Source organism: Polychytrium aggregatum, assembly GCF_025602895.1.
Source record: "Polychytrium aggregatum strain JEL109 chromosome Unknown BJ171scaffold_84, whole genome shotgun sequence".
NCBI classification, from domain to species: domain Eukaryota; kingdom Fungi; phylum Chytridiomycota; class Chytridiomycetes; order Polychytriales; genus Polychytrium; species Polychytrium aggregatum.
The window spans coordinates 131651-146078 of record NW_026516286.1 but is presented as its reverse complement, the minus strand read 5'-3'; the positions used below and the strand labels follow the sequence as shown (position 1 = coordinate 146078).

The 14428-nt window shown below is 57.2% G+C and overlaps 4 protein-coding genes across 4 annotated transcripts; 2 read left to right on the top strand and 2 right to left on the bottom strand.

Moving 5' to 3' along the window:
- Positions 1–259: 259 nt before the first annotated feature.
- BJ171DRAFT_532216 (uncharacterized protein) lies at positions 260–1499 on the bottom strand. Its single transcript, XM_053112776.1, has 2 exons — positions 1085–1499; positions 260–613 (listed from the first exon to the last, which is right to left on the bottom strand). The coding sequence occupies exons 1-2, from the start codon at positions 1429–1431 to the stop codon at positions 529–531; spliced, it is 432 nt and encodes a 143-aa protein (XP_052962167.1). The 5' UTR covers positions 1432–1499; the 3' UTR covers positions 260–528.
- Positions 1500–3475: 1976 nt separating this feature from the next.
- On the top strand, positions 3476–4859 carry BJ171DRAFT_640902 (stress responsive A/B barrel domain-containing protein; the record flags this gene model as incomplete). The annotated part of the gene is made up of 7 exons (XM_053115772.1): positions 3476–3734; positions 3981–4075; positions 4212–4263; positions 4389–4417; positions 4504–4558; positions 4632–4673; positions 4807–4859. Exons 1-7 carry the CDS (start codon positions 3716–3718, stop codon positions 4857–4859), a joined length of 345 nt encoding a protein of 114 aa, XP_052962166.1. The 5' UTR covers positions 3476–3715.
- A 580-nt stretch (positions 4860–5439) lies between these two features.
- BJ171DRAFT_588782 (uncharacterized protein) lies at positions 5440–6672 on the bottom strand (the record flags this gene model as incomplete). The annotated part of the gene is made up of 1 exon (XM_053114450.1): positions 5440–6672. One exon carries the CDS (start codon positions 6670–6672, stop codon positions 5440–5442), a length of 1233 nt encoding a protein of 410 aa, XP_052962165.1.
- Positions 6673–7018: 346 nt separating this feature from the next.
- On the top strand, positions 7019–14327 carry BJ171DRAFT_588781 (uncharacterized protein; the record flags this gene model as incomplete). The annotated part of the gene is made up of 25 exons (XM_053114449.1): positions 7019–7042; positions 7199–7454; positions 7744–7938; positions 8175–8332; positions 8459–8621; positions 8731–8885; positions 8978–9210; positions 9345–9425; positions 9565–9740; positions 9931–10021; positions 10156–10540; positions 10677–10741; positions 10851–10948; positions 11098–11223; positions 11336–11523; positions 11732–11964; positions 12158–12290; positions 12421–12531; positions 12657–12821; positions 13026–13154; positions 13263–13421; positions 13573–13763; positions 13863–13931; positions 14060–14150; positions 14310–14327. 25 exons carry the CDS (start codon positions 7019–7021, stop codon positions 14325–14327), a joined length of 3693 nt encoding a protein of 1230 aa, XP_052962164.1.
- Between the last annotated feature and the right edge of the window lie 101 nt (positions 14328–14428).

Sequence of the window (14428 nt, the reverse complement as noted above, 5' to 3'; positions counted from 1 at the left end):
AAGGAAAGCCGTGGTGCGCACGTGCGTGGCGTGTGCTGCGCGCACGCTGTTTCTGTGGGCACGCTGTGCTGCCGCGTGTGTGTGTGTGCGGCGCTGTCGCTCTTGGCGGATTGCCAGCCCAGGATCACGGGATCTGCGGGGCGACAAGGGTGATGCCCAGCGATCGATACCAACACCAGCACCAGCGATCGATACCAGCACCAGCACCAGCACCAGCACCAACACAAACACCAACACTAACACCAGCACCAACGCAGAAGACAGATGAGCTCCGGTGTATTGACGAATGCTCTCAGAAAGCCGGAAGAAAATGAGATGAGGCTGGTGCGCTTCCTGCCACCGTTTCCTGGAGCTCCATCAACTGCCCCGACAGAGCCTTTGATCTTGCGCCAGGAGACGACGTCGATCACACGCAGCATTTTTGGCCGCAAGCCGTCGGGAGGGTGGAGGATGTACCACTTCAATATCGGATCGACTCCCGTTGGATGGACGAAATGCCAAAACTTGGAGAACTGCTTTTTTTCTTTTTTACTTTTGCTTGTTGCGCAGGTTCTGGGCGAGCTCGCGGTCGTGGTCACGGAAGTACTTTTCCTCGAGGACGGCCTCGCGCTTGCTGCAGAGGGGTGAGCGCAACCAGAGCGGTGGATGGCGATAGGGCGACACACAGGAGCGAGAGCGAGGGGAGTCAGGATCAGTAACAATGCATCGTGGATTCGGGACTGGCCTGCGCCAGAGGAACCAGGTTCGCGGTACCGATACACTGGCACACCCCCAGGAACAACCAAGTGCATCGGCCTGATCGATCGATCGCCTCCACATTTCGACATGGCACAGCGACAACCCTGCTCATGCAAAGATACCATGCAGGAGCAATGCCGGTGTGCTGCACTCCAGTGCGCTCGCGATCTTGCTTGCGGCGGCTCGTCCGCAGGCGGCGAGATCACCCCAAGCCGCTTCCGGCCATTTGCCCTCCCCTCCCCGGTCGCCTTCTGTGCTTGGCCCCTCACGCGTATGCATTGCAGCGATTGCATTCGCAGCCTCAGCCATGGATCGGTCGCACCCGAGAGAGGTCCGGATCACTCACCCAAAGGCACCACCGCCAGATCGGACATTGCCGCCGTAGTTCGAGTCCACAGGGGTGGGGTTGATGTGCTCGGAATCGGCCTCGGCAGGCTTCTGGGCACCCTCGGGCTTGGCGGACTCGGCAGCGGGAGCAGAGGCCTTCTTGTCGAGGGTATCCTTGAACTTCTTCAGGACATCCTTCTCGTGATCGTGGATGTATTTTTCCTCCTGGGCAACCTCGCGCTTGCCAAAGGAGCCGCCGGACTCGCGGATGTTGGACGACATTCTGGCGACGGAGGCAAGGATGGTGGAGGGGAAGGCCGCACGGGTAGCGCGAGCAGCAGCGGTTCGGAGAGCGGGAGTAGACATGGTGGGAGGGAGAAGAGGCTTGTCAGAGCAGACGGATCTGGGGCAATCCAGGTGAAGAGAACGAAAAGCAAAACGCAAAGCCCGCAAAAACCGAGGCCGCGAGCCCGCTTTTCACCTGGCCGGGGCTGGCTGCGGCCAATCGGCGGCGGGGATGTCCCGGCGAGAGCCATACCTTCTGTGCAGCACGCGGCGGGGGGAGAGCACCACAGAACAGCGACACAGGCGTTCTCGTGAGAAACAGCAACGCACCAGCGAGATGCCACCCGCGGGAGAGGGTCGCCTGCAGCGATCCGAGACTCATCGGGCGTCTGCAAGTATCGACCAAGCATCAGCAGAGCATCAGCAGAGCATCAGCGGAGCATCAGCAGAGCAGCTCCGGAGCATCCGCAGAGCGCCAGCAGATGTCTCCAAATGTCCTTGGTGTCCACCGGGTGTCTACCAGGTGTCCTTGCGGCGTTTGCCGGGCGGCGCAGAAATGGGTCCGCTTTCCGGCGACCGGGAACCATGACGACAATCCGTCGTCGGTGCGTCACCGCTCCAGCCGTGTGATGGCCCTGTGATAGCGGCCCAGTGGTGCCGCCCCCTGTGACGGCGCCCTGCGGTGACGGCCGAGCGGTGTACTCCGGCCCGGTCGATAGCGCACATGCCAAGACGGTGAGCCATCATGAGCAACGGCCGGCCATTGCCGGATGTCTGTCGACCACGCGGTCGGCATGGATGCAGCCGATCCCGCATCCGATCCCGCCGTTGCAGCGACGGGTAACAGTGCGGCATTCTGAAACGGGACACCTCAGCATGCAGATCGCTTGTGTGGATTGCATGATGTTAGCCGGTCTGGTGTCGATCAGGGCTTGCGCTGTATGACGAGCTCGGCCGATGGGATATTGGAGCCTGGCACCAACTCCCTGGGACCGACAGCCAGGGGTTGATTTGACACTTGGGCCAGTACGTGATATGATACGATCCAACTACGGCGTGTTTTTGTCCGAGGGAAATGGCGGGTCCCGTTGTATCCTGGACAGCCGATGCACCGACCACAAACCATGTCCATCATGTCAATCATGTCCACCATCGAGACACCAAGCTGTATTCGTGTTGCTGTTGGCTCGGCTGAACACGGCTCTCTGCCAGCCATCAAAGTCATCGTGCTTGTTCAGAACGTGCCTGTGATCTTGTCGATCGCCTCCGACACCACTCTGTTCCAGTTGGACTTGAGCTCGCGGCTTCTGCGCTCAAAGTCAGGCAACTTGATGGATCGCAGATAGTAGGAAACGTACGATCCCGATCGGTCGCCCTGGGCTCTGCCGGCGGGGTTCTATCGGTAACAAGCAGGTTTGCCGACCATGCATCGATGGATCATCCCATTTTCAGTCCAGAATCGTTCACCGCAAGTCACGCATAGACATATCGTGCAGTCGTTTGTCCACGATAGCGACCGTTGGTTGATTGGATAGACAAACCCGTTAGCGATATCGCACTTTGGCTCGGCAGCTCCTGGCCCATGCTCGATTGTCACATCCGTCGTCAAGTCCGGGCTCTTGATGTCGGCTCCCTTGCGTCCAGCTCTCGACAGCATCGCAGCCCTGGGCCGGCTTCCTCTGACACACCACTCTGGCCACAATCGCCAGCCATACCGATTCGCGGCTGTCTTGAGGCAGTGACGAGTCCAGATCCTGGCGCATCCCGTTCAGCGCTCTTGTGAACGACTGAAAGTCCGAGTCCGACTGGGTGGTCAAAACATGGTATGCCGTGGCGCCGGCGAGAGCCCCGGCCGTCAGGGGCAGCAGGAGCCGGCTCATTTTTGGGCAGGGTAAATGGGCGGATGAGCGGATAGATGGATGGGTGAATGAATGGATGGGGATGAGAACAAGCTCGCTGGCAGTCCTGCGCCCGATCGAGCACAGCCAACGGCCGAGAGAGAAGCCCGCGTTCTCGGCCCTGTTCTCGCGAGATGCTTTGTGGGAATCTGCACGGCAGTCGTCCTCTTCATGAACATGGCCCCTGCGAATATGCACTATCTTGGGACTATCCGATGCTTGCGACGGATGCACTGCGATACGAAATCGCAATGCTAATGCAGTCTGCAGCACTCCCTTTGACTGGTTGACCAGATCGCCCGGCGGATGTTCTCTCTCACCTGCGTTCTCGCCAGATTCTCTCGCTTTGAAATCGAATCTTGCTTCGTTTCCCTCCATCAGTTTTTCTTGATTGCCATCCGCGCTTTCGGATACTCACCCATCGTCCGCTCGCGCATTTCCGCTTTCTGCTCTCCGTTTCCTTCGCTATGGTCGTCATTCACACCGGTGAGAGCGATGGCACTGATCGGCAGCCCGCTCAGCGGCTCCGACAAATCTCCCTGCGACAGCCCACACAGCCCACCATCTCGATTACGCGCCTGTTCATATGCAAACCCAACCAACATTCCTGGCGCGGTCTGAGGCCCTCGGTCAGGCTGCTGGGTTTCCAAACCTAATACTGCGCGGCCTCTCTGAGATTCTGGAGTGCTGACGGTGCTGTCCTCGCTATCGCCGTGCCCCTCCACAATGCAGTTCTGCTCAAGATCCGCAAGGATGTCCCTCAGGAGGCCATCGACACCATGATCCGCGAAATCAACAACCTCCACCACATCCCTGGTCTAATCAAGGTGCGGCTGCTGCTGATCTTATATGCTAGACAACGGCGCATCCGATAGCTGGGCTTTGGTTGCTCCTGGGTTGCTCCATGTTCTGACAAGACGACTCGTCGTCCTCACGCCGCTAACACTTTCGACACACAACCAGATTGCAGCCGGAGAGAACTTCATGCCCGAGCGTGCCCACGGATACACCCACGGTAGGTTCAACAAGCACGGCTTGATATCAAGTCGTAGTATGGGGTTTCTCGCCAGCAACAGCCGCCAGACTCGTTCGGATGTTGCCTCTGCAGCGCTGACCGTCCGTATCTGTGATATTGTCTAGGTCTGAGCGCCGAGTTCGAGTCGAAGGAGGTCAGTGTCACTCCAGCTTGGTGCGAGGTTTGATCATGGACGGCTCCAGCGCAGCGAATGCAAATCGCTCTCTATCTAACCTCCAGCCACCTGCGTCGCGGACCCAGGCTCTGCAGGGCTACGCCATCCATCCTGACCACGGTAAGGTGCCGGATGTTCCGTAGCCGTCGCTCACTGTCGTCTTCCGAGTCACTCATCCGCGATCTTTCATTAGTCGGCGTCGTCACGAACCACATCCGACCCCATGTCGAGGCTGGTAAGTAGCACCGTCTGTGGCCATGGTGCCTGTGATCTACAAAGCATCGCCGGCTGTCGCCGCGTCGAAACCACGCAGTCGCAGACAATCCACCACGACTGACAGGGAGGGGCGGCTTGCTGAATGGATACAGATGCCGGTGTTCTTGCCTTCGACTTTGTCGTTCCGTACACCCCCAAGATCTGAGCGTCCTCGGGAAGCGCAGCCGGGAGACGTTTCCATGTCCAGCGGCGATTGTTTTCTTCCTGGATCATCAATACATCCGCCGATCTCTCCGGCGGCCATCGGCAAGATCAACGCGTCGCTGGCTGTAGTGAGTTACGAGGGGGGGGAGGAGTTGTCATGGGCTACATGGATTTCGTTGGCTCACCTCCGTGCTTCGCCCACCTCAAGTATGTTATCCATGGATCGAGGGGCACGAGTCTACGACGTGATATTTGCGATCATGCTGTCCAAAGGCAAGCCTGTCGTCCAACCGCGGCGGTGGACACGAATCAACCCCAGTCTCTGCATAGTCCGTCGTTTCGGGTGAAGAGATGAGGCTGCACGAAAGCAAGCCCAAAGGCATGTCTAGCCCTGTTTGTTCGTCCCCTCGTCAACTTGGATGCCGTATGTGGAGTTGCTCAGGATGGTTGCTCTGTTGACACCGGACTTGGCCCCACATCCGTGGCTGCGGCCCTGTTCCGGGTGTGCTGTCGAGCACTGGATCTTGCACTTGGGCTTGCACTTGGACTTGGACTTGGTCTTGTACGATCTAGTGGCGGGCTCATCGCTTCCGCCGAAGTGCGAATTTGTGTCGAGCCAGGTTCTCGTGCGGGGCCGCATTCGTCTCATCCAGCAGCCGAGTCGCCAGATCGGTGAACCATTTGACCAGCGCCAAGGCCTTCTCTTCGGCATGGGCACCAAACTCATGATGGAGATGGCCTGAGCGGCTGGATCTAACCGCGCCGTGGTGGTCTTGACTGAGGGATGCAGCCGGCAGAATCTCGGCAGTGTCGATGCGCTCGGTATTGCGACATACCATCTGGATCCAACTCTTGGAGTCGCTCTGGTGCAGATCACCCTCCGGCGACCGCAGGAGCGAAAACGTCTCGTTCAGGAAGGCATCGGATCCGCCGCCGCGATATCGCAGCTCGACCTGGCTCCTCTCTTCCATGAACGCACGCAGGTGCGTCGAATGGCGGTCCTGGCCCAGCTGCTTGCGCATAACGGGGTCGCCGCCCCAGTCGGGAGTGTTGTAGACGTTGCGGATCGGGCGGTTCTCGGGCCTCAGCCAGACCGAGGTGCAGTCGCCCATCGGGGCCCGAATGCCTTCCGAGATGATGTAGAGGCCACGATCGAGCCTGAGGCCCGTTCCAAACAGCAGTCGGACCGAGATTCGCAGGCGGGTCAGCGGCGGTGCTTTTGGAGGCGATAGCCGGGGAAGTGGGGTTTGTTTCTGGGCATGGTCGATGCTGGTCCGGTTGGCAGCAGCATCGGGTTCGGATTTGGTATCTGCTCCGGGTTTCGTTTCAGACTCGGCTGCCGGCTCGGGCTCGGGCTCGGGCTCGGACTCGGATTCGGGATCGTTTGCTGGCGGCACCTTGAATCGCTGGATCTTGAAGAGCACATAGAGTCGATGTTCGTGGAGACTATGGTTGCTCAACAGCGGGACCAGGGACGCTGCACCGCAGCCATCGGGCGCTGACCAGGCCGCTGAGGGCCAGCCGTTTCCGGGCTGATGCCAGCTGATGTGAGGACTGAGCAGGGCGAGATGGAGCCAAGGGCCGTCCTGGACCGACGGTAGACACTGCTTTGAAAGCAGCTCATGAATCAGGTGCGGCAGCCGATCCGACAACTCAGGCAGTGTGCGGTACCGAGAGATGTATCCTTGCTGCCGAGGCAGGCCCTCGACGATCCGAGCGAGCATGCGGCAGGTTGCCCGCAGCCGCTGGTGGGTTGCAAAGCCGAGATAGCGCAGGATCTCTGCGGTGATCTCGACAGGGAGTTGATCGATCATGGCGGCGTGCTGAGCGGCATCAACGGCAGACACTGCACGACTTTGGGGACAGAGCAGTAGAGATGTCGATCGTCGTTGTGATGCGATGGTGCTGCCGGTCTGGTCGGCGCCGATGCTTTCAATCGCAGTGTTGCAGAGGACGGACGCTGGTGCTGGCAAGCAGGTCGGTTCGTGGCGGGAAGAGAGGACGCAGCCGGCGCCATTCCGGATGGGCTCGGGTCATCGGCTCGGGTTTCGTGTGGGAACGCTCGCCTTCATCTGCTCGGCTCTGGCTTGCTGCGAGCCACCACCCTCGGGTACACTGAGCTGCAACGCCACTGTCGATCGGCCCAATTAAGACGGCGCCATGTTTATCTATCTGAGCAAAAAGGTTGGTTATCGCGGCTGTGGGTGGAATGGAAAAGCGGCAAATGCATGGGCAGGCGGGCAAAGGGCAGATTCCAGATTCGATATGCGGATGCAAATAATAGGCCCCGGATTCTCACACGCCGATCTGCTATCATCCTTTGCCGCGGATATCGTCCAGATCGCCATCCCAAACGGCGTCAAGCTCCACACCGTCTCCTGGTACAATGACCAGGGATGGATTGCCTGTGGTGGTGATGAGGGGCTGCTCAAGGTCCTGAAGCTCGAGACCCCCGTCGCAACCACCGAGCCCAACAACTACAATTCTCGCCGCGACCCGACCAGCACCAGCGCCGCAGGACAGGGCGCAGGCTCGACTGGTACTGGGCAGCACCTGAGCAATCTGTCCATGAACCAAACGTTGGAAGGGCACACGGGTAGGTCCCAACGCGACGCTGATAAAGCCCACATCGGCGATTTCGAGCAGCCTGACCTGGCTGTCGCTGTCGCTGTGACGACCGCAGGGATGGCCATCACGAAATCAAAGGGCTCGGGGGTTCTGCAAGATGCTGCTTGCGTCGGTGCCTGCCTGCTGGAACAGCCGAGGCATATGTCGCGTGACGTCCTCATGGTCGTCGTCAATCGTTGTCGTGTCTGCAACGATGGTGACTGCCAGAGCCGTACCACGACGTAGCCATATTGATGGACTCTCTTGTTTCTTTGTAGGCGCTGTCGTGGTCTCGACTTGGAACCAACAACACAGGAAACTGACAACCTCAGACCAGCAGGGCTTGATCATTGTGTGGATTCTCTACAAGGGAATCTGGTACGAGGAGATGATCAACAACCGAAACAAAAGCACGGTCTCCGACATGCAATGGAATCGGGACGGGCAGAAGATCTGCATCGCATATGAGGATGGTGCGTTTGTGATGCGTTTCTGCATATTTTTCCCATTTGCATCTCCGGCAGCGACTTTGCGTTGTTTTCCAACAGAGACTTGCTTGGGCGTGGGTCCCAACGGTGTTGCTTGGGACTTTGCCGTCCGTGACTTTCTTCATGCGCTGGTGGTTCGCATCTTTGAGCAGTCTCGCCATTTGTGTCGCCAACCGAAGCGTATTCGAACTCACGCTGCAATGCGCTCTGCCATCGCCCAGGCGCCGTCATCGTCGGCTCTGTGGATGGAAACCGGCTGTGGGGCAAGGAGCTCAAGTGCCAGCTTGCCCACGTCCAGTGGTCGCCCGACGGCAAGAACATCCTCTTTGGCACGAGTACTGGCGAGCTTCATCTATATGACTCGTCCGGTAACTTTGTGGTAAGATCTCTGCACTACCATCAATATCATAAGTACTTTAGTGCGGATGCTGTCGAAGCAAAGGCGCTCCTTCTCTTTGCCTGACCCTCGCAGGGCCGGACTGACGCTTTGCTGTGTACTTTCCAGAGCAAAGTCCCGTGCTACGGCAGCGAAAGCGCTGGCCTGCTCAAGATCGCCGCGCTGGATTGGTACAACGGCAGCAACGGCTACATCGAGCCCCGGGCACCTTGTCTGGCTATATGCTTCGAAAATGGCAAGATCCAGATCATGAGGGACGAGAAAGACTCGTGTAAGGAATCGCTTTCTTCGATGGGGCGGTGATTCGAGGCAAGGGGCCCATAGCAACATAGCTCGGTATAGATCAGCTTGATAATCAACAGCACAAACAATATCCCCAGCCCCGATGGTATTGGACACCAACCTCAGACATCTCAAGATGAAGTGGAACAACAACGGATCGATCCTGGCCGTCGCCGGCGTCCAGCACGCACGCAGCGCGCAGGGCGACGAGAAGGAAGTCAGCGTCGTCCATTTTTACGACTCGCATGGACAGGTGAGTTCATCCGACGGCCAAAGGACTCTGGTTAAGCGCAGACGCACTCACTTCTACAGCGATGGTATCTGACGCCTCCGTCTCGGCACCAGTACGTGAGATCTCTTAAGGTGCCAGGGAAACGCATCACATCCCTGAGCTGGGAGTACAGCGGCCTGCGTATCGCCTTGGCTGTCGATTCGTTCATCTACTTTGCAAACATTCGACCGGACTATCGTTGGTCGTTCTTTGCAAGCGATGTGCTTGTGTATACCTACACAAAGTCCGAGAGGACCGACACCAACATTGTCTTCTGGAACTCCAAGACCAACGAGAAGAACACAAAGTAAGGCCACGCATCGTCGACGAGAATACCCTAGATCGAGAGCCATTGGCGTTGTTCCATCCCGCACGGACGCTTGTGCGAAGCGTTTGTCATCGCTAATGCCCGATCGCTAATGTCCGATCGCTGTGACAAAGGAACACATCCAAGTTGGTGGCACTTGCATCAAGCGGAGATTATTGCGTGCTAGTGACCAAGATCGAAGAGCTGAGCGAGCAGTAAGTAATCCGGCCGAACCCTGGCCAAAAGCAGACCGGCGCCTAGCATGGTGGTTGCAAGCCGGCGGCAGCATCCGGTACTGCGATGCGCAGCCTCGCCCGCTGCTTTGATTTGTTGACTCGCTCTTGCGCGCATCAGATATCAAATCAGCGTGGTCAACTCCATCGGCACTTCCATCGAATCCAAGCAGATTGACTTTGAGCCCAGATTTGCGGCGATCAACAAGACACACGTCTTTGTGGCCTCATCGGATATCGTGATGTACTGGCAGTTTCGAAGCTCGGTCCTCGGATCCAAGCTCTCTGCGATTGACGGTAAGGGCGGCGCACGCTGACTGGAGCGCACTGCTGTGAATACAAACTGTGGAACAAAAGCGCACCAATATGCCGTTCAGTGTGGGACGCCAACGCGTAACCTCAACATGGGATGCTAATGCCCGGCCGTGTGTCCTGGATCTGCTGCTCGGCCATGATACTCACAACCAATCAGCAATGCGACGAAAAGAAACCAAGGAGCGCGCCTTCCACGTTGACGACATGTCGGTGATTGGTACCCGAGACAGTGGGTCGTTTGTGGTTGAGCTAAAGAAGAAGAGGTGAGCCGGAGCGTCCAGATATGCGCATATCAAATCAGTTATCATCGGCTGTTTAGCTTGGTGTATATCTCGGAGGCTGCCTCGGGTATCGGCAGACCGGGTTGTGCTCATGTGCCCTTGTGTATTTGCCCCAGGCCCTCGTCAGACTCGATTGTCTCGGCCACAGCCAGCGATTCGACCTTTGTGCTTGCGCGACAGAGCGGTCAGCTCCTGCAGTTTGTGCTTCCGTCGATGACACTCGAGAACAAGTACAGCACCGGTATACGGACCCAATTCATATCCCTCAACTGCAACTCCTCACGACTTGCGATGCTCGACACCGCTGGCTTGCTCAAGATCTTTGAGTTTGACCGCAAAGGTGGCGCGCTCGCTCCCGGAGGATCCGGGGCTGCCACCAACATCAGTGGCGGTGCGGGCGGTGCTTCTGGGGGCTCTGTGGGGGTGCCGGCCGGAACGAGTCCGGCAGACGGGTCAAGCGGATCGGGATCCACGATGGTCGGCGGATTGGTGGGATCCAAGGTAAGCCGCAGCTCATCCCCTTGCTTGACAGTGCGGTTGGTATCCTCTTACTGGGGCCTTGGAATATCGGGCAGATCGTGGCGGCCCAAGCCCCTTGCACGATTCTCATTTCGTCACGCTTTTGATCCCATTACAGCAACAGCTGTCAGACAGCGGCAAGCTGCTCGATTTTGAGAGGAAGGACGTTTGGGATGTCCGATGGTGCGCACACTTTGGCCCAAAGCAAACAGCAGGCTGGACATGGCATAGATTCGTTTGAATGTAGTTGATGCGCTCGGCGATACTGACATGAATCCACCCGGTGCTGCAGGGCCGAAGACAACCCGGAGCTCTTTGCCATTATGGAGAAGACCAGAATGTACGTCTTCCGCAACCTGGATCCTGAGGAGCCCATCACATGCTCGGGATGTAAGTGTGGCCCGGTTGCCTGAGGAATGCTCGAGCATTGATGGGAATATGATGTCTGCAGCAACTTGATGCCGTTGTTCATACCATGTGAACGCGGTGCTCGAGCAGCCTTGGCGAGACTCGCTGATTTCGTTCTCACACGACACCAGACATATGTGGATTCGACAAGCTCCAGATCAAGGCCGTGCTGCTGGACGAGCTGCTGAAGGATCCCGAGGGTCCATCCAAGGAGCACATTATTAACATGGAGACCAAATCGCTGCGCGATACCCGAAGTGCGTTTTCTCGCTGTCATCGTGTGCAGTGGCGATATCTGCTCACCGAGACCACCGCTGCTGACACCTGCATCTACAACCGCATTTCTCTCCGTCATGTATGGCTTCAAAGACATTCTTAGTCAGGTCGGCATCGCGGACGCTCTCCAGTTTGTGGAAGACAACCCACATCCTCGGCTGTGGAAGTTGATCGCGGACGCTTCTCTGGAGGAGCTCGACTTTACGGTTGCCCAGAAGGCACTGATCCGCTGCACGGACTACCAGGGCATTCAATTCATCAAGCGGCTCCAGAAATATGATGTAAGTGACTTCCGTATATTGGACATTCTCGCTTGGCAATGCCATGAAAGTTCTACTTCCTTGGACAGTACTCGCAGTGGTGCCGCTTTGACAGCTGTTCATTCGAACGCGCCACCGATCGAGTGCCCAGTTGCGCTCAGCTAGACATGCAGCTATGCTTGATATCTTCTCTGAGTATTGGCCAACTCATCTAATTTGATATGTAAAGGATAAAATGAAGCAACGCGCTGAGATCGAGGCATATTTTGGCCACCACGACGCCGCAGAGAAGATCTATCTCGAGATGGATCGCAAGGATCTTGCCATCGACTTGCGTATCCGTTTGGGCGATTGGTTCCGTGTGATCCAGCTCATCAAGAGCGGCGGCAGTGGCGGAGATGACATTGTCCTCGAGAAAGCGTGGAACGCCATTGGCGATTACTACTTTGACCGGCAACGATGGTGGGTCCTCCAAGCCAGCGAATCGAGTTGAGGAGGCAAAGCAGATTCTGATCGGATTCTTATGGATGGGTGGATGCGAAAACATTGTTTCTGACGGCATGCACTTGGCTTTCGATTCTTCTGTCGTATTGGCGCTGGATCGACACATTGGGCATGGGCTGGCCCACCACCTGGTTGCGTCCTCGGAGTCAAGGTCTCAATCCATCACGTACTACACCCAAGGCCGCAGCAACGAGCGGCTTATCGAGTGCTTCTACTTTCTGGACGACTACGAGAATCTCGAGAAAATGATATATCAGCTCCCTGATGGCGATCCTCTTCTCAGGGTGAGTCTCGGATTCTGCTGAGACCATAGGAGCGAGCACTGCCGGACTTGGCGGTGTGTTCTTGGGCGTGCCAAATCGAGTGTGCGGGCCTGAGGGATGCTTCTAATAGGACCGCCTCCAAACCCCATAGAACCTGGCCGACAAGTTTGTGACTGTGGGCATGTGCGAGCAGGCCGTGGCTGCATTTGTCAAGATCAACGACATACAAGCTGCCATCGATACGTGCATATACCTCAGTCAAGTGAGTAGCACCCCGCACCTCGGGCACGTCCAGTCAGCGCGGCTCTGGAACATGCACATCCATGGCTTGAACATACTAACAGGTCGGATTTCCCTCCATCGACCGTGACCGAACGGATCAATCAGTGGAACACTGCGGTCGAGCTTGCTGAGGCGCACAAATTCAAGGAGATTGAGCCTCTGCTTGCAAAGTACGCCAGTCATTTGCTTCAGAGCAACCGAGTCATCGAAGCCATCGAGCTCTACCGCAAGGCCAACGCTTGTGAAAAGTCTGCCAAGCTTCTGTTTGACGTGAGTTTGTATGATGTGAAGCAGCTGGTCTCGGCCTAGGCTGCCACGGCAGTCTAGACCTGGGGCACAGCCACGGATCCAATGATAACTCGTTGGCAAGCAGTGTTGCCGCTGTGCCCCTAAACCGTCCTATGGGCCATGGCCCAATGGCCACGAAGCGGCGCACTTGAGGAGCTTATCTGCTGCCGAACCTGCTCCATCCAGCTTGCTAAGACTGCCACAAAGGCGAACAAAAGCCCGCTGTGCATCAAGAAGCTCTATGTCCTTGCAGCACTCGAAGTCGAAGCCTACCACAAACTACACAAGTCCGGGAAGGGACTGGGCCGCGAGAGTGTAAGAGATCGTCCAGTTGGCGAGCTCGCATAGAGCCTGGTCTCGGGTACTGCTTGAGAGCAGCAACCGCGACATGTTCTGATCGTGCGTCCTGGCGCTGCATCCCAGGTCACGGCGGCACTGGACGGTCTACTCGAGGAGGACAAGAAGAACACCATGGACGGCAAGTTCCTGGAAAATGCCTGGCGCGGCGCCGAGGCATATCATTTTTACCTTCTGTGCCAACGGCAATACTACTCGGGCAACTTTGAGGGCGCCGTGAACACGGTAGGCATCCTGGCTTCAAGAGGGACCAAAGGTTTTCGCTCGTCTCGGCACAGATACCATAGAATTGTGGTTGGTGCATAGATCCCTGGGTACTAACTCAGCTCCTCCGACCCGACGGACGGACCAACGGCGCTCTCGATCTCTATCGTAGGCCAGCGTTCTCCGTGATTACGAGGATATCCTTGATCCGGAAGTCATCTACTGCCTGCTTGCGCTGGTGAGCATCCAAGCCAAGCAATTCGGCACCTGCTCGCGAGCCCTGGTCAAACTCGAGGCCCTTTCGACACTTTCCGAGGACACTCAAGCCAGCTACGAAAGGCTCGCTCTGTCAATCTTTACCCAGTAAGGCGTCGCAGGCTACAATTGCCACGTTATATCCGACAAGCTCCACATGGGCAGCATTACGGTCGCTGACAACTCTTTGGACGATTTGCCGGCCAGATATCCACCTGTCGATCCCAAGGGCACACTGGTCAGCTGCACAAACTGCGCTGGTTCTATCAGAGACAAGTGAGTGGCGCGGGCCTATCTGCATCCCTTGGTTCGGCCAGGAACATGGTAGATCCGTCCGCAAACACCCTCAGCATCGGGTCGCTTGCTGACATCCAAGAAATATGCTCTTCCTCTGGAACCGACAGCCAAACGTTCTGCAACCACTGCCACATTGCCTTCCCGACCTGCATTGCTTCTGGACGCCCGATCATCGAGGCGATCCACTTTATGTGTCACGTATGCAAGCATCGGGCCATTGAGAGCGAGATCTCTGGCCTACTCTGCTGCCCGCTGGTGTGTACGGCTTGATGGATGCATGTCCCCGAAGAACCTTTGCTCTGGATGGTTGCAATCCGGCGCACGCTGACCTGTCACTTCTGATACTTGTGATGACAGTGTCATACCAGTCTGTGAGTCGCCGACTGGATCACAGCTCGATAAGGACTGAATCCACATGTCTGTGCCAGGCCACTGCATACTGGGACAAAGCCGAACAGCCAAAACCTCAGCCAGGG